Source organism: Thermobia domestica, chromosome 2, assembly GCF_964235325.1.
Source record: "Thermobia domestica chromosome 2, izTheDome1.hap1.1, whole genome shotgun sequence".
Taxonomy (NCBI): Eukaryota; Metazoa; Arthropoda; class Insecta; order Zygentoma; family Lepismatidae; genus Thermobia; species Thermobia domestica.
The window spans coordinates 387,186,349-387,206,950 of NC_137455.1; the positions used below are offsets into that span (position 1 = coordinate 387,186,349).

Here is a 20,602-nt window from a genome sequence, read left to right on the forward strand (position 1 = left end):
ATTTTGTATATTTTTTTTTAAAAAATGAATACCGACAGTACTTTTTCCATTTAGGCCCTATACGAAGGAACCCTAACAAGAAATTCAACTGCATATCCTTTGATGTATGGCCATTGTTAGGTATAAGTACCTGAAGCAGGGCAGAGAATCATTTTAAAGAAAATACGATTTTCAGTAATTAAAGAGATAGGGCAGTCTGAAATACTTGAAAAAAATCTGACCACTATTTCTGGTGGCCCCACACCCCTGCTTACTGGGAGGGAAATGGCCATTATTTGTCATTAATCTAAAGAGGAACATGATTCCCAACCCACCGACGTCCGTGCTTTGTTGGTAGATTTTTTCTTGATGGTAGATGGCTTGGTAATTTAATTTGTGATAATCTGCAATACTGCACAGAATATTATTTTGCTAAGTCAGGTGTTTCCGCTTTGTGAACAAATAGATCCCTTCATTGACTAAAGCTAGATGTGCATATGTTACATGACGTGAACACTAGCGTATAGTTTTCGTGGCATTTCAGTATGCCATAGCATAGCATACGCTATGAAGCAGTGTTCTTTTGGAAATAAAACGCTTTTGTATTAAACAATCTGAAATAATACCCTACAAGGGAAAAAAAGCGAATTTACATGAAGTACCCAAAGCATCGAATTTATCGCGCGAAAACCAAAGCTTGGCTTGTTTTTAATGTTTGGTAGGCCTATGTGAATCGGTACTTTTCCGAATTATAGACGCTTACGAGCTTATGTATTCACCACAGGAGTATGGAATAGACTGAAATAGTGTGACGTAACATCCTTTTCGTTCCCATGGTTCTCGCCATTTTGTTTTCTAAACAACAAGTAGCCTAAGTACCTAAAGGACCTAAATGCAAAGCGAAAACAGTGATGAAATATTTCGGAATTGCAAACATTAGACTGAATGAAATATTTGTGTTTCTTTTTTTTAATTTCCAATCAATGAAACTAAAATAACAGAGATATAGAAAAAGACAAAGAAAAAATGTACTCATTCATAATCAGATATTAATCAAATTATTCTGGAAAATTTATGATTCATTAATATAAATATCATAACATTGCATACATGAACAGGATTAATGATTAACAGTTGTTTAGAATATATGCTGAACCATTCATAATTGGATGTTTTCTTATTGTACTGTTTCCAAATGTTTAAGAAAAAAGTTGATACGGAAAATAAGAAACGATTGACCTATATCCACTGATGGTCTGTACTGAAAAATTCCAAAGGCTTGCTTTATTCCCCTTTTTCTTTTGTAATATTCTAGACATTAATATTGTTCACTTCCATCACCAAGAGTGGACATAAGAGAAGCAAATATCCCAATAGAATTAATATTGTTCTAAAAGTTTTTTTTTTCTCTTTAAAAGTCGTATATTTTTACAATCTTCCTAGTGCCAACAATTTGTCAATCTGCACGTTAGGGAGTTTCTATTGTGTATAAATGCTTCTTAAGGTGGATTACATGATAATGAGGTTTACATTAATTATTTGATTCCTACCTTATCACTTAGAGATGTGGCGCTTTTACAAATAAGTTTCTTAAATGTAAGTCTTTGTGAATTTTCTTGATTTTATTCGTAGTTTTCTAAGCACATTTCCATATTCTAAATCTGTACCTTTTCCCACCAACATTATTTAGTCGTTAAAACATTTTATAATTTTAAATAAATTTACATCGGTTGTCCTTGTTTCTACTAGACTAAATACACTATTCGTTTCACGCGTTTGTATAGAAAAAAAACATGGCGATCACCATGGTAACGGAAAGGAAATGACGACATCAGTATTTCAGTCTATTGGCAGACTGTCATTGGATTGGACCACATCTAGCGTAAGCTATACCCCTATCAACGCCTAGCCACAGGCTAGGTCTGTTCCTAATTCCGGAATATTTCGGAACATAGTTTCTACCTACAATGACTGACTGGGATTGACTGTTAATGGGAAAGGGCAATACGAGCCAATAATGTGTGATATTCCTTGTGGACTTAAAGAGCTTATCTCAGCGATGAACTTGAATCGTGATTATGAGATGGGCACCTCGAAACGGACTACGAAGTTGTGGAATCTATTACTAGGATAATAAACTCTCTTGAAACAAGAAGGAACTGAGCCTGAGCACTGCCATAACTCTATTAAGGGAAAGCTTTTGTTATGCGACTTCTTATTCTATTCTTTCATGAACCAATCCGTCGGTCTTTCGACCTGCTACCGATCAGTTGAACAGCGTAAAATCCCTGTGATGTGAAGGAATGGAAATCAGGAATTGTTTGTGTGTTTCCTCTGTCCCCGTTTTAACCCCCCTTTTTTTGTTAGTGCGTTCTGAATGTGGTGTCATGGTGTAGTGTAGTGTATATTAAAATATTAAAAAGAATTAATGTTATGAAGATTGAAGTAAGAAGGATAACTTCGGATTCTGGAAGTGTCCCGATGACTAACGTGTGGATTCACACAAGAAGAGTATCCTTTACTTTTCATTAAATGAATAGAATAAGAAAACACATGACTGGAATACTTTTCCATGATAATTAAATCATATTTCTAAAATACTTATGACCATCTAGACTTTTGCACAGCTAGATTGTGCATTTCGTCCAGTGTGCAGTAGTCTGACCTTTAGTAGAATGCTATAATCGTATGTCAAAACGACTCTGCATAAGGCGGATTGGGTTCTATTAAAGTGTAGGGAAGGCCGGGGCTGGTTGGCGAACTTTTCATTCTTTATTTTTTTTATGAGCAGATAGTGCATTGTATTGCAATGTAATGGATGTGTACGGACAGACCAATGTTTCCTCTAATAAATTCAATTTTTGTTTTTGTTTTGTTGCTTATAGTTTTCGAGAAATCATTTTTTCTTTCTTTTAAAATGGAGTATGCTAACCGACCCCTAGTAAGGGACTGGTTGGCTGATATTGTGGGGCTAGTTGGTATTTTTTAAATGTAGCAAAACACAAACAAAATCTGGATTTATTAGTAATAAACGTGATGTTTGTAAATTCTATTATGTATATTGCAATGAAGTAGGCTATTTGAAATTTGAAATTACTTTTATTCACATTAAAAAAAAAATCAGCATTATGAAATATGAAAACTTCTTTCTTTCATTCTAGCTTGGTTGTCATGACGTTGAAAGCTACAAGATTATCAAACCACATCAGTTTTAATAGGATTTGGTGTAGGTTAATTCTTCATATTATTTCAAAATGTAATTAAAATAACTGAACTATCAAGAAACGCAGTTCATTTCCTACTTTTCACAAGGAAAGAAAAAGCAATGGCTAGGCCTATATTTTTGTAACAAAAGAGCACATGCAAAATATTCTTGATTCTGAGAATTAGGCCTATTCAGAAAATTCAGAGTCCGACATCCAGTCTTGTCTCTGTTTCTAAATTTTGACAGTACAGTAATCCCATACGTGCATGCTATTCTATAACATAGAAGTAAAAGATTGATAGTACTATAAACAACATTGCAATAAAACAAACAGTGTAACAATAAAAGTAAAATAAAATAAAATTCCAGACGGGTTGGTTGGCGCACTTGCGAACCAACCTCAAATGCTATACGCCAACTAACCCCGAGCCCATGTTGTGCAACAAAGTCATAATTACTCAGCAATTGTTTGGCATTTACGTTTTATTGTTTGAATATCCATAAAAACAAAGTTAAGATTTAACAAATGCTATATTACTTATCTCTGTACTCCAAGTAGTGACGATTCTGTGATGTTGTAAGGGAGAATTGAAAAAAATACTTCAGACTGACAAAAACACTCTTTATCTAATAGACGCCATAATCCGTAAGTTACAATTTTCATATGAAGGTGACAGCTGCATCCATAGGTCGCTCTTTTATGACAGCAGCAACACCTCATTATGTTAATTAATGAAGGAGTTATATGCAGTTCGTCAACCAGCCCCGGTCTCCCCTACTGTTCCTTGACAGAGTCGCTTTTTTATGATGGCATTACTACTAGAGTAGATCGTTCGAAAAATATATTCCTAGTTTTATTACACTTTTTATTTCCTTTTTTCATTTCGTTCTCTGGAACTATGCCGGGTAGTACGGAAGCCGGATAATCGAGTCTACTGTATATGCAAATGTGAGATAGATAGAGTCGGCCCTAGGCAATTTGCTGCCCTGTGCAATGGCATCATTTGCCGGCCCCCTTTCTCCAGAAAGAACAAATCTTAAAATCAACGATTTTAAGTATACTACTCAGGGCCGTAACTTGTGGGGGGCAGAAATGGCAACTGTCCCCCAGAGAAACTCCTCGCTGTTTGTGGAGGATCCACTTTAAGAAAATTTTCTTATTACGTATGCAATACGAACATGAAGTTATAAATGAAGTATCAAACAGGTTCAATACATTGCATAAACAAGACAGCACATAAAAGGTAAATAAAACAAAAATAAGTCGTGGGCTCATTTCAATAATAAAAAAAATGTTTACTATTAGGGGCTCTAGAAATAATATTTAGAGGTCTATTCGTATGGCTTTGAGATTTGTCAACATTGACCCCTTAATTAATTTGTTATCTATACAATGGGCACAGGGGCGTAACTGACGGCCCCGCAAACCTTGTCGTGCGGGAGAACCCACAGGTTCCGGCGTCCCCAAATAGTAGTAGGAAGATGGAAAGAAGGGTCCTATTTTCGAATTTTGTGGGGCCAAATATACTTGCCCCCCCAAATTTAAATTACGGTACTAACACTATCCTATCATGAACAACGAAGGAGAGGAAAAATGCACTGACACTCACACTCAGAAAGGCCTAAAAACTTCAAATATAACCTCGTTGTGTCTGTTTTTTTCTTTAAATAATAATCTATTATGTTAGTGAAAGTAGTTCACCTCTGGTCCATAGGATTCCGGGTTCAAACCCTGCTCCCGCCAAGTGAACTTTGTGGTGGACAAACACCGTATCCGTGGGTTTCCTCGGGGTTTTCCCGTTTCCTCCGAGTTTCTTCATTCCACCATTTCATTCACTTCTCATCATCACAATCTCCTTTAGCCTAGCCAGCATAAGCGTGGGACGTAAAACTGAAATATTTCATTTCATTTTTGTTAGTGAAAGTTAAACACAGCTGCAGAGGAAATATGGTAATCCTTTTTACATAATTCAATATCAAGTTTCAATCTCAGTATGTCAGTTTGCAAATCCAGAACAACTAGCTCTTTTTAACTTAATATCATGATTTTCCTTCTACATCTGTTCACATTTTTTTAAAAAAGAAACTTGTTTCCACTTTCAGTGATAAAGAACTTGTTTGTGTCAAGTTTTCATATCACAACTATGATAAGTGGCTAAATGGAACAGGTGTTAGCTACTGTTCGAGAATTGAGTTTATAACTGCGTTCCGGACCTGTCTCCCTGCTGTTCCACCAACGAGTACTTTCAGGAGACCTGAACTTCCTTGCTAAGACGTCAAAGAACATTTCCAAAAAGGAATTATAGAACTTTTGCCGGATCACCCTCACGCCTCAACAATGAGATGAGCATCAAGCACCGAGAGGTTCGGATGTCTCGTCTCGAAATCCTCACGGACATCCAGATGATTGCTCAGACCACGACACACAAAAATATCATTCACACATGCAGCGAAAACACATTAAATAGAACAATGCCATGCTTATTTATTAAACGCATTATGTGTTAAAAAAAATATTAGGAGAAAAACAGTCACAACACTAAACACTAATATGGGTATAGACACTTGACTATTTCCACAAACAAAATTAGAGTTCACATTTCGCGGGGTAATAGCCCTTTGTATCACGTATATGGATGAATGAAAGATTATCGTATTTCGGGGTTCTCCACAAACACTTTACTCACACCACTCACAAATGCACGTGGGGGTTAACACTGTGGGATAACACTAAAGTAATCCCACGACGTAAGTTCCTGGCTGCTGCGGGAAAAATCCGTATCCAGCAGGATGAACGCAGACAGTGGTACTATGTAAATTAGGACATTGGAGGACCCGTTTACCACTTATACGCACAGGGTCAGCGGACCCGGAACTTCACTAAACGGGGGCTGGCCGCTATATCAACCCTTGAGCGGTCACTAAACGTGTGCTCCTTTACTTAATTGTATGGCGAATTTCACGAATGTATTTGCTAAATCGACGCGTGGAGAAAATTTCTAGAGTTCAAGTGTTCTGGTTATGAGCCGGGTTGACCAACTGCTCAATGTTGGCAATTCATTTTAAAATGTAATTAGATTAAGCCATCTGTATGGATATGCAAATTAAATGTTAAAAGAATTTGCGTTAATTCACAGTTCACTGGTCACGATGCAGGAAAACACGATGACTTTCATGGGACATGGAGATAAAAAGTGGCTGAGCGGTATGGTTGGCGCCGGAAAGTCGTTCCCACATCTGGTCTGGTCTGAAAGAAAGCACTTAATTCAGTCCCAAATAACTATAGAACGTAGTATTTGCATATTAATGAGTAAGGAAGAAACACTGAGGATCCAAGTAATAGAAACACTATTTTCATACATGTAGTTCAGATAATGAATGTGGTCTTTGTTACTCACTAAAATTCTCTCACGGTGAAAAAACGTTTCAGATATATATATCTGAGTGAACGGTGAAAGACTCTTGTTTTAATGCGTGGGAAAGAAATTACTTACTGGCAGCTCCCACCGAAGAAAAATGTTATTTGCGTTGGAAAAATAAAGTATAAATTGAAGAATGATTTCAGTCTTCCCAAAATATACACAGCGTCCACAAAAATACTTATATAACCTGGTGACGGTTATAAGTTCTTTATTTGACAGCAATGAAGCAATTCAGACTGGGATTTGTTTGACCAATTGTCCAAGTAATATTTTCGTTGTCAAACGGTGTGCCAACTGTTGTCTACTTGTAGGCATCATTGGCAAAGCCACTATCAAAATACCAACGGCAAATTCGACAATCCGTCAACCTTCGATCCCAACAAGCGAAAACAAAACAGTGGTTCAACGTAGGTACATCTTTGTTTCGGCAACGCATTGAAAAACGATATTCTATTTTGTTGTCACAATGTTGGCATTCCGTAGGGGCAGGCCGTATATAGGGTGGGAGATAAGTGAGGGCAAATTGCGAAGATAGAACATAGAAAATGTATAGAAATGCTATGTTAATTTTGAAACACGTAGAGGGATTGAGATCAAATGTTGGATATGAAGAATGCAAGTAGAGTTGCATTGAATAGGCGTAATGTGAATCATGGGGGACATTTGAAAAGCCACTATGTTGGAAATAGCGCAAGAATATACGGGAAAATATACTTTCTTGCGCTAGTTCCAAGATATCGGCTTTTCAGATGTCCCCCATGATTCGCAGTACGCCTATTCAATACAGCTCTACTTGCATTCCTTATATCCAACATTTGACCTCAATCCTTCTACTCGTTTCAAAATTAACATAACATTTCTATACATTTTCTACTTTCTATATTCACACTTTGCCCACATTTATTTCCCACCCTGTATACGGTTTGCCACTAAATACCCTCTTTTTCTGTTTCTTTTGGTGCTGAATCCAATGCTAGAAATCATTTCCAGCAACTGAATTCACCAAATCGGAATGTTACTTTGTCAGGTTTGTATCTGTGGCGAATATTTTTACCTGGAATGAATTCAGGGCTCTGCGGATAGAAAGCATGTGCGTTAACCACTCCTGTACATGGATTTATTTAATACTATTTGTATAAATTTATTGTATGATGAATGATTACTGAACTGAAATGTATTTATGGGAGAATATGATCTCGGGATAATTGAGAGCGGGATGACGGGATCGAAACCCTCTGAAAGACACTTACTATAATATCAAGGCCTCTAAACAGATTAATAACTGGTATTCAAGCAGCAACATCAGTTCAGATTTTGGTTGAAGAGAGCAAAGTTCGCAACAGACACAAAGGTTTCAAGCTCTTTATTAGCATTAAATTGATTAAAATATATGTGATTCTCAAACTTCTGGAAAAGGATAATTGCCCCTGTTGCTCTTCTCAAATGATGCCCTTATGTTCAAGTGATCACTCTAGGAGAGAAGAAAAGCAAGCAAGAATGCCAAACTGAAAAGGAAAATTAAATGCTGATACTACCTAGAAACCTTGAATGTTGAGATGAAGAAAAAGATGGGGAAGACAGAGAATTATATGTATTGGTGTTATCGTCAATGATATAGCTATAACATGATTCATGGTGAGCGTGTATTTTATAATATACTCTTTCCAGTATCTTACAAAGTAAATATAAACTTCGAGGAAGCACTTGGTGGAGTATTTTTTGCAATGTTTGGAACAGGTGCTTCTTTTTATGTAAACAATGACCTAAATCGTAGCCCACGTTCATATGAGGAGACACCTAGCGGAGAAATCTCAGTTCTGCGCTCAGTTAACTTGGAACTACGCGGTGTGTAAGTTGGGGCTGGAAGATTGTGGACCGGCAATATTGTTTTTCACGTCTGTAAAAATCTGCGCGCGCAATGGAGCAAGCACCCGTTTCCTGTATACCGACACAAACAAAGATGTCAAAGGCAAAGAAAGTAATTGATGAAGCCAAAGAAACGCAAAATCCAGAGCTGGATTTAGCGGACAAAGGCATTGCTTCGTTTGAAGAGATGCCAGGATTATGTAAGTATCTTGCAAATCGTTTCATTTTGAGAGAAACTTGAGCTATGCCCTAATTTGGAAAACTTTATGAAACTGGTTTTGTGCTGTGACCATATCAGTACATAAGTGGGCGTTTCTCCAATTGATGTTTTTTCTTGGTTGATTTTTAAGCAGTATGTTTGAAAGTAGTTTCGTGCGTTCAATATATGGCAAGTTGAATAATGCAACGTCAGAAGGGATTGTAACATCTTTAAAGTAGTTAATAATAATCATAATAAGAATAAGAATAATAAAATACGAGCTTCCCGCCCAGAAAGCATTACGAAATACATCTTATCGATGGAGCATTAGTTTTTTTTTTTTTTTTTTTTCAGTTTACAACTTGACATTAGGTCGAGGTCTGTTGAAGGTAAATTTTACAGTACATGCTCCAGCTGCGCATCGATAAGTAGAACCGATTTAAAAGGGTATAGTAAAATAGGATAGAGTAGGGTGGGGTTAGCTTAGGGTTTAGGGACGTTTGGACCCATTTTGTTGAAATTAATTCTTGTAGCTACGTAAGGATACTAACTGAAGTGAACATTGTAATGTTCTCCCACAATTGATTATTCTGCACCTAGTTTTTCGCACTTTTATTTTTGCAGTGGAGATGATCCCGAAATCTGTAACGGCTTCGAATTTAAGTTTAACTTGTGATCTCGATAGAATAATTTCTTTTAGACTTCAATTGTAGTAGTAATAGTAAATTTTCAGTAGTTTTCAAATTCGTTTGAGAATAAAACGAAATAGTAAACATTAAAAAGTATGGGTAATCTACCGCAGATGGCCACCCGGGATTAAACACACATGATTACTTCCTCTAAACGTTTATTTACATAATACTGCAGTAGAATGTTGTTTATAGTGCTGATTAAAATAACAAATAAATAGTAATAAAATGTCGAGAGCAGGTTCATGTGGATCTAATCCGGAGGCACGATCTGCGGAAGATTAACCCTGAACGAAATGTGGTGAAATAGGACAAAATTTTGGGTGCTATTTCATTTTATGGGATAGTAAATTTGTAAAATGCACGGAAGAAAATATACTGTTGGATTTTACAATAGGATTGTAAAAGTAAACAAAATATATCGGAACCTTACCTCGTACCTGTAATAAGGTAGAAATACGAAAAGTAAAGTGTGCTCTTTACCGCGTAGTACTCCATAAGAAAGACATGATAAAGTGCAGTGCTATGTGGAGGCAGTGTAAGTCAGAAACAAGTATAGGTTGGACCTATCATTTCGTATACCCTCCAACCTATACTTGATATTGTTTCTAACTGTACAAAGTGATCATAGTAATGTCGCAAAGCTGTACCACACACAAGGCATATATTTTATGTGGTATAAAATGTTACTCCATTAAGATATATATATGCCCACCATTGCTGACGCGCTTTCTTTCTACGGACGTGCCCTTCTCCCTACAGCTCGGACCTCTTCTGTTTTTGGCAAGTCTTTACTTTGACTTGGACAGTGACTGCAACCGATTCATCTGACCCGGTTCCCGGAGCAGTTTAGGAATCAGTTCCGCAGAACAGACAACCTGTTACTCTCCCCCAGAACTCACTCCTAGACTACTCCGGAGAATCTGGAAACCGGTTCAGATAAATCGATTCTTAAACAACCGTAATTCACAAGTTCTCCAAAATGTTGATCAAAAACAGCCACGAATAAAACTAACATACTTTAAATGAAGTGAAAACCAGTTTTTAAACTAACCTAATCCAAACTATCCATAACCTTAAGCTACGATATTTATTTCAGCTAAAAATTTCAAAAAGAAAAAAAAAAGTAACATGTGGACAGCTTCTAATGGGAAGTAGATGGGGGGGGGGAGGCTACCGTCCCCCAAAACCCCCTTAAAATATAGCTGGATAAAATAAACACTATAAAAACACATTTCGTAATTTTTAAAAAATGCAAAACAAATCAAGAATAAAAATAATATCAATTAACAAATAAAAAAACACTCACCGCTAATGATACAGAGATCCAGCATGCTCGTCGACTTCTACATGCAAACCAGCCTCACCTATTACCACCTGATTCTTTAACTAGAGTTTCTAAGCAGACCTCCCGACAAAATGTTAGCCAATCGGAGACAGTTTTAGTACTTAACGGTTTCGTTGTACCAGAATACTCATGAATAAAAAAAGTCAATTACTGATTCCACACGCAAGAAAATAAAACAATAAGAACAGTTGCCCAATACTCAAGTTCACATTACTGAAAAATGTTCCTTTCCGCAGACATCATTTTATTAAAGCGAGCACAGTTCCTGTTATTACGAACAAGAAAAAACAATAAACGCTCACTTGTACTATACGTCGAAAATAGCTTGAGCCGTCGATCACAACCATCTAACTCAAACCATACAACGCTGCAAAGCGAGAACAATATCCGGATCTAACACAAATTTATTCAAAAAAGACAAGTTCAAATTATTTGTATGAAATTCATTAAACGGTTTTTTAGTCGCATTTGCTAACTGTTCATTAGCCATGAAAGAAAACTTGAACTACGCGCTTCCACGTATTGTACAATCGCACAAACCTAACAGTTGACACACACCGACTACAAGTAGATAGAATAGAACAAGTGACAGTAGCAAACTACCACATGACTATAGACAGACTCCTAGTGGAAAAATATGTACTACCACCAATCTATCTTACAACCAAGGATGTCGCACCAAAGGCACAAATAGTTCTAACAAGTGACTGAGGAACAAACATTTCCAGGGAGTGACTGAACCTATAAGAACCGATTGAAGTCACTGTTAGAGTCAATGTAAAGATTTTCTCCAGGTTTGACATTTTTTTAAACAACAGTGTTTCTCTTATGTTTATATTTGGCATGGTTTGAAACCTTTAAAAGCCTAGTATACAATAAAACCTTTTGTTCTTTCTTTATAACACCTTGAAATTTCCTCACTTTGTTGCAAAAGTATCTCCATCTAGTGATATTTCAAGGGCATGTCGCACTATTGCAAATCACGCGAGGCAAAAAGATTTTCTTGCGGTACTATGGCCATGCACATCGTTAACATATGTATTTTTCATACAAATCCAAAGTGGTCATTGTACACATTTGACAATCATTTGTATGATTTGAAATGAACTGGATCCAGGGAAGAATTCTCCTTTATAATCCACATGACAAAGTATCCTACCTCTTAATCGTACGTTTAGCTTCCTTTATCCCTTCTCTCTTCTCGTCGTCATCTTTCTTTCACTTCATCTACGAAATCCTCGTTTAATTCACTATAACCAGAGAAGTCAGAGTCTAATTCATCATATCTGTGCGAATTAGTCTTCTGTTCTATTCAAGTTTAGAAGTTCGTGATGTAGAAGGTTTGTTCACACTTTCGTTCAAAAATCTCATGTGCTTACACTTTTTCCAAGGTATTCACTTTCGTTTGCCATCCCATCTTTGCACTGTTGACCTCACCATAACGCTTATTGTGCAGAAATTCTAACACTGTATCACTAATTCTTGATGCTAGATCTTCTCCATCAGCAGTATTTTTGGATTGATTGGGAAGATGATCTAGAGTTGGTGGTCTGTTAATCATTTCATCTCAGTTGGAGGTGTATATCCCAGCTTTTAAAAATTCATTTACTACCGATGTATTTTCATCTGTCTTCAGATTGTCATTACTTCTTTTAACAACTTAAGGAAATCACTTTTAGGTTCACGAGACTTACCAGTTTTGAGTTCGTAGTCCCTTATTATACACCTCATAGAGCGAAAAAAGATACATTTAGTGGCTGTTAGATGTGATGAGTTTGGTGGTACACAAATGAATTTGATATATATTGGCCTTCCTGAATTATGTTGACGTTCAAATGGTTTGATAGGCACTAATGCGTACTTTAACCTTTTTTGTGTTAAGACAAGAATCGAAAACCAATCATCAAACACCAACCAGGTGTTCGATTATATCTGCATCGGGAGGGCCATTACTGTACATATAATAAATAGGTCGGAATGCATAGATTCCTAATGCTTTAAAACTTCCTGCAACGGATGTGCTCTCACCGCCATGCAGATTGAAATGAGGCCGATGAAGATAAGCCCCATTTAGTAAAACCTCTTCTAGACAATTGGCAGACGTGAACAAATATAGCCTCGCTGCTGACTTCCCATACATCATAATTATTCATTCATTCCTAATACGTTAAAAACATTCTGCTCCCAGCTTTATTTTTGATGTGGTATAATTGGAGAGTGCTTTCCTACCACTATATTTTAACCAATAATTTCGGAATAACATTACCAAATTGAATAAAACTGTTTTGATATACGTTACCGAAAATCTTTTCATTTTCTTTGTATATTGCGAGCTCTTTGGTAAATAAAATCTCATGTGGTTTCATGACTGTGAAAGTGGTCGAGCCGAAGAACGTGGAGCCACGTGAGTGATGCCATATTACTTGTAGTACCTTTCCTAAGCTTACAGAATATAGTTATTTGATTCTGACGGTTTACATACTAATTCCCAGGGCACTTTGTAGTATTTTGTAATATCTCCGCTATGGGTTGTATTGCAAGCTGTTTGTAAAAATTAAGTTTCTACGCACATCTGTCTTCTGAAATATTTCAGTTTTACCCACAAACTTCCATGTTGGGTTCTTGAGGTACGGGATCTCTCTGTGGTAGAGCGCTCACCTCTTTGGTAAGAGTCTGTGGTTCTGTCCCAGGCCAAATGGGTTTGTAATGGACAACATCGTCTCATTTCATAAATTATTTATTCGCTTCAATAAATCATCCGTCTCCTTTAGCGTGAGATGTTAAAGTAGAAATTTCATATCATTTCCCCTCTTCCCGTTGTGGGTTCTGCGTGACTATATACTAGCACATTCAAAGACACTTATATGCGTTATTGAAGTAATTTATTTTAGATGAGTTAAAAAATGGACGAACTGGACTGGGAATTCAAACAAGATTGCGGCTTGCCCTGGCAGTGCGATAACAAGGGTTGCCAATTTAGCCACTTTGTGGCTACATGTGGTCATTTGGAGAACCTGGCTAGGCACAAATTTTCTAAAAAGCCACTAGTGGCTTTTCTAGCGATATGCTTTTAGCATTTTAGCCATTTCTAGTCATTTTTCTGAGTTTAGCCATTTTTATATATATATATATATATATATATATATATATATATATATATATATATATATATATATATATATATTCTGTGTGTCATTCGTTCTGTAAGTGGTAGCACTCTGAACTTCACTACTAGAACTCACCTCCTAAAAGATAGCATTGATGATGGTTATATTGACCCTTTTCCATATCTTGGTTATAAAGTAGAGAATGAGCTCCAAACCTATAAGCTACCAGCAGAGATTGAGAAAAGTCTTCAGAAAAGACGTGTAAGTTTTAATAAAACTCTTTTAAAGAAATTCAGAATAGACTTCCTGATAATATACTCATCCTTCAGAATGTCAATGAGGATTTTAAACCAGTCTTTTACTGACTTAGCTGTGGGATTTAAAGATAGGCCTAATATCGATAAAGTTGAAAATCAGTGACGAACACAAATTGCATGAAATGGGTAAATAAGTCTTCAACTAAAGAATTTTTGAAAGAAGTAAATCAGTACACAGATGCCGAGGGCCACTTTCAAGATTAGTTTCGTTAGCTTTATTGTTGTTGTTATTAATATTATCATACTCGTGCTTCCACATTCGAACGCGCAAGTGAAGCATGTGTTCAATTAGTTGAATATAGTCAAAACAGGATCAGGAATAGGTTGAAAATAAATGCTTTCTTTAATTTTAAGATTGAGATTTGGGTTGTGCCGTGTGGAAAAGGGTTATTTTCCAGTAGAAATTTCAGCCACACTTTTGCAAGTAGTTGAAACAAAATCAGCTCGGTACCAGCAACCGAGAGAAAAGAACCTCGCCTTAACCTGAAAAAGAAGACTATGATGATGACATTTATTTCTGTTGGGGAGGGGGGAGTTGCTTTAATTTTATTCTATTAAATGAAACGAATTTATTTGGTTTGTCTCAACGCGGAAGCTTGTTTTTTTCTAGCCATTTCTGGCTGTTTGTAAAATGTTTGATTTTAGCTTCTTTTTCTCGTCAAGTGTTGGCAACACTAGCGTTAACCACTGACTTCAAGAGATATAGTATGTATGGCTGTTCATGAAAGGACTGGGTAACGTAGTGGTTAACACATCCGCATGGTAAATCAAAGACCCTAGTTCGATTCTTGGTCTAGTTGTGCTTTTTTCACTCTTTGTATATGAAGGATTTGTTTTGTTCTATTATGGAACGGCTTAAGTATTTCTTTCAATAGAAAAAGTTGTTTCATGTATAAGATGGACTTCCTTGACACTGCCGCATCACCATCTTTCGTATTCCGAGTATGTTCCTGGATGCTGGTTATGGTTTTTCTCTTTGAGATTATTTGTGGACCATCACGTACACATCTTATGTCGTATATTCAAGAATGAAATAAATTATTGCTAAAATAGTTCTTGAAAAACTTGTTAGTAATATTTCAACACACTGAATTCGTATGTTTTAACTGCCTTGTTCGATCCGAATGATGGACTGGGCCGTAAATGGAAGGAATTCCACATATGAACAGACTTCCGATGTTATATTGTTTTCTCCATTCTCCAAAATATCTATCTCATGACCATTTTTCTTCCCTGGTTATTGAAAAAATAATTGGCTGTTGATGCCTTGAGCTAACCACTATATACACTTAAAAAGAAGTTATACAGAAAGCTGAGTACAAATGAAGGGTAAGGGAAAAAAAGAAGGAATGTCACAAAACTGCATTTTCGAGAAAACTGCGATTTAATATTGAAAACAGCGTAAGAACAATAGGGTTAGTTACATATTTTGCCCCTTTTTACATGGACATTTTTACATCTACGTATGCATGGCATATACAGTCAAATAGTACCAAGAGTAACCAACAGATAGGACAAAGCATCCGAAAAAGCACATACATGGACATTCCTTGTTTTTTCCCCTTACCCTTCAAATGTTCATTATATTGATAAAAAATCCGATGCGTGGATAAACTTTTATGTAAAATGTGTATTGGGAAACTTTCCGGATTGTTAGTTTAAAACAGTATGCTTGAATAGAACTGCTGAGGATTTCCTTTCAATACTACTGTAATTTTTTCACTAATTTCTATATCAGTATGAATAAGATGATAGCCTAGCCATCGAAATATTTATTACTGTTTTATAAAGTAATAACGCATATTGGATTTTGATTTGTGGGTCAAATTTCCCTTCAAACTCCTTCCCCCCTTCATTGTGATTATCAATATTTTGAAAGTGAAGGATATTAAGATAAATTTTCTTTCTCTTACAGTTAATATGCTGAATATCACAAGACTAACCTTAAGCCATAACAAGATTCACAGTAAGTACATCTTTTTATACAAAATTATTCTACAAATATCTCAGTTTTCTCCCAAACCACTTGATATTATGTCAGTTTAATAATAGTGCTGTAGGGCTAGATCAGTGGTGTACACTTATAATGAGCCTGAGGGCCATAACCGTCTTTACTAGTAAAGTGGATGACCGCAGCTAATAATAATAATAATACGTTAGAAGAGAAAAATATAAAAAATGTAATTGAAATATTATATACCTATTTAATTCAATGTGAAAAATGAGGGTGACTAGCAGCGTTTACAAGGGTTGGGATATCTACATTCATTTCTGTCGTTGTGAGCCACAGGAGATGTAAAAGACAAGAATCTCCAAGACAACTTCTGAAGCGATTCTTCACAATTTTCATGGTGGAAAATGCACTTTCATACAAATAAGTGCTATCAAACACTGATACTCTTTTCCGACCAATCTCCAAGTTTTAGGGAAAGGTCTTGCCGTGGATTCCCGCGCCTTTTTGTTGTACAGAATCGCTAAGTGGATGCCTTGTTTCGAAAGAAGAGTGGAAACATTTAAAAGAATGAATAAATATAAATGAAAATAGTATCAGTAATAACAATTGTAAATCGTGAGAGGTTTGTGGGCCGCAAAAAATGGTTTGGCGGGCTGCCATTTGGACAGTACTGGGGCTAGAATGTGAGGAAAAGATTAGAAAGGAAAATTGAAGGAGCTGTTGACACTGAAGTGTTGGTTGAAAATTACGAAAATTCAGTTGTATATAATTATAGAACTTGAAGTAATTCTGCCTCAATATTTTTTGTTGTGTTGTGATGACGTAGTCACGATTACTAGCTAGATCTTATTTTCAGGGAAATTGTCATGAAAACTTTTAAAGAGCTACTATATATGGTCGATCAAAAGCATAGGAACGTATAAAACTGTCCAAGGGAGTTTCCTTAAAAAGATGTAGCAGCGGTGCTCAACTGTATATTCTTTCGCCTGACTACCCAAAAGTGTTTTCACGGACACTTCGCAATGAATACAATGCTCCCATAGTGTATCTCTTCCTCTGCTACCTACTTGTACTACCGTCCTGGACATCATCTACCTAATCTCAAAATTTTCAAAGATTGCAGCAGGGTTGGCAAAATCCGTTTTTTTTTTTTCGAAAAAGATAAAAAACCTGGGTTTTTTGGTTTAAACCCTTTTTTTTTTGTTTAAATAATTTGCTCTATATGTATTTATATTAGATATGGACAGAAATAAATTTGTTTCGCTTTGCTATTATTATGCAACACATGGCTTATACTGGAAGGGGTCACATGAGCTTAAAGCGGAATCCAAACCGCTTCTCGGCTTACATTCGAGAGAAATTCTCCTCCATTTGAACTCGAAACCGAGACTGATTGGCCACAAATACAATGAGTCTGCCGACTCACTCACGAAGCACTCCTGATAAAAATAAGTTGTACTGATGTTTAGATACTTGTAATATACTTGTCAAGAATCATTTCAGAAGGACAAAAAGATAAAACAGTTGCACAAGTGAAACCATTATACCGAATTATATGTATGAATCGGGAAACTCCCGCCTTAGCCATCGGAAAAATCCTGTTATTACTTTAAATGAAAATCAATAACGGGAAAATCCCATTATTGCTTGGGATGTAAAATTTTATTGTCAACGTATCATAATCAGTACACTAAAACTGAGGTATTAAATTACAAATTTAGTATGTAGATATCAATTAAATTAAAACTAAAAATCCAATCCAAGCTAATGTTGGAAGCTACGTAGGCAGTTGATAAATTTTGCCAATTTCTATCAATATATTTAAGCAACCTTGGCTTCTGTATAAAACAAGTGGGTATTCAGGCAAGCAGAAATATATAATTCGGTGTCGTTTCGTATGTTTAGGTTTAACATCGTTATGCAATACCGAGGATATCAAGAAGTCTCGCTTAAAGTGATACCCGATCCGCTACATAGTTTACACTTGAAAGAACGGTTGTGGTTCGACTGAGAACTAAACAAAGGCTTCTTCGATTAAAAGGTAAAAAGAAGATAAAACTAATGCAGATGGTTTGATATGTGGAAACGCCACCATGAAATTCACACGATTTAAAGCATTTTACGTTTTTTTTTTCTGGTTTAAACCAGTTGGTTAAAAAAAAAAAAGTTGGTTTAAACCAGCGAACCCTGGATTTTAAGATGTAGAGTTTCGCGTTATGTTTTGGGAAGGTTGAGCATTAACCAGTGTTGGTGTAAGATTAGTAGAGAGCTAATATAAATGTATGTTTAATTTTATTCCTAAATAATTTCACTATTTATGACTATCTATTCAGTTTTAGCCAATGGAGTTTCTACTAGTCTTTGGTTGAGACATTTCTTTGCTTGGAGTAAACAATTTAGAGTGTTAAAAGCATACAATAATGCTTCGAGGAAAACCTCTTTAGATCTAACAGTTCTTAAGTGGAACTGAAGGAATTTTTTAATGCTCTTACAGTAGCACAGTCGATGGGGTAATTTCTTTGGTCGTACAAAAATGGCACATTTACCTGTATTTAAGAACGTTAATGATAGTAATATCCGGGATGATTGTATTTCAAACAATTATTTGAAACCATTACTGTACCTACAACCAAGCTACTTCCTTCTCTTGTATGAGTGATCACAGTTACTATATCTTGTTTTCGAGAATTTAAGAAATATGTAGGTGTGCATATAGATCAATAAATATAGGAACTTGAAAAGTCTCCACACAGTTTCTTCAATATATCCTTTCCTTATTAGTTTCTTCAATATGTCCTTTCAACATCTTAGCTAACAGTAAAGAGGCCTGTGCTGGTGACTCACCAAGAGCGAAAACCTCCCAATTCGGGAGAAATACACGTTCCAGCAGCAGAACCAAGGTTAGATTCCTATCAGGTCAATACTAGTTTCACAGAATACAGTTCGTGTTTCAGTTAAGGAACAAACCTTTTCACTGCAACTTGCAAGAATATAGACCCATATCTGCGAGAACAATTATTGTTCGGGATACATAATGAAATTACCAGGACACAACTGTTGCTGTTCATTGTTCGAAACGCTATTGTATAGTTCTATAAGTAACATGGAGAGCATTATATAGAAAAAGAACAGTATACCAACCAATTAAATTTTGTTTGCTTCAGATAGGAAAATGTCTCGGCAAATCTTTACTTTGACTCAAACAGTGACTTTAATCGGTTCTTATAGGTTTAGTCACTTCCTGGAACTGTTTGCGCGTGAGTCACTTGTTGGAACTGTTCGTGCCTTTGGTGTGACGTCTTAGTTCATATTTTTCCCACTAGGTGTCTATGTACAGTCATATGGTAGGTTGTTAGTGTGATGTCACATGTTCTGTGTACTTGTATGTGTGTGCTGTTGTTGGTGGCATGTGGGGAGCGCGTAATTGAATTTTCGTTTCATGGCGACGATCGAAAAATGAAATGAAATCTTTGAGTTTTACGTCCCACGGTTATGCCGGTTAGGCTAAAGGAGACGGTGATGATGAGTAATGAAGAAAGTGGGAGAAAACAGGAGAACCCCGAGAAAACCCACGCACACGGTGTTTGTCCACCACAAAGTTCACTTGGCGGGGGCTGGGATCGAACCCGGGACTCCAAGCACCAGAGGTGAACGCTCTACCACTGAGCCACCGCGGCCCGGCGACGATCGAGTTAGCAAATGCGATTGAGAAACCGTTTCATGAATTTAATACAACGAATTTGAACTTGTCGTTTTTAAATAAGTTTGTATTAGATTCGGATATTAACTCATATCGCTTTGCAGCACCTTCTGGTTTTGGTTTAATTGAGTTAGAGAAAACCTATCATGGTTGTGGTCTAAGGTTGAAGATATTTCCGACGTATAGTAAAAGTGGGCGTTTATTGGTTTTTCTTGTTTGTAGTAATAGCAAGTGTGCTCGGTTTAATAAAACGACGTGTGTGCGGAAAGGAACATTTTTCAGTAATGTTAAGTATTGCGTAGCGTATGTGTTCGTGCTATCTTATTTTTTCGTGTGTGGAATCAGTAATTATGAGTTCATTATTCATGAGTGTCTTCCTGTGGCGAAATGGTGAGTGTCTTCTTTTTTTAATTCATATTATTTTTATTCTTGATTTGTTTTGCATTTGAGTATTAGGCAAAGTATTTGGTTTGCTGCTGGTTGTCCTATTGTCTTATTGAGATGTAATTTATTTTTCTTTGTCATGCACTGATTTATGATTAGTGACGAGTGTTTTTTATTATTATTATTATTTTTTCTCTTCTTATGTTAGCTCTATAGTAGTGGTGTGATTATTTATTGTTGTTTGGATGTTTTTATGGTACTTGAAAGGGGGGTTTGGGGGGCGGTAGCCCCCCATTTAGATCTCAAAATTGATAGTCACCGCTTCACTTGAATCGATTTCTCGGAAGACTAGGAATGGTATTTAGTAACATTTTGGCACTTGTACTTATAGTATAATTCTTAACATCGTACATTACTTTGACTGTGATAGTA

General features: G+C 36.3%; 1 protein-coding gene across 1 annotated transcript in view; it reads left to right on the forward strand.

Annotated features, from left to right (window-relative positions):
- Nucleotides 1-8,428: 8,428 nt before the first annotated feature.
- The window catches only part of ics (ras suppressor protein 1), a 38,838-nt gene continuing 26,664 nt past the window's right edge, over nt 8,429-20,602 (forward strand). Inside the window, exons 1-2 of the mRNA XM_081749502.1 lie at nt 8,429-8,672; nt 16,048-16,098. Coding sequence (XP_081605628.1) covers nt 8,525-8,672; nt 16,048-16,098 — 199 coding nt within the window. The 5' untranslated portion in view covers nt 8,429-8,524. The remainder of the gene's footprint in view (nt 8,673-16,047; nt 16,099-20,602) is intronic.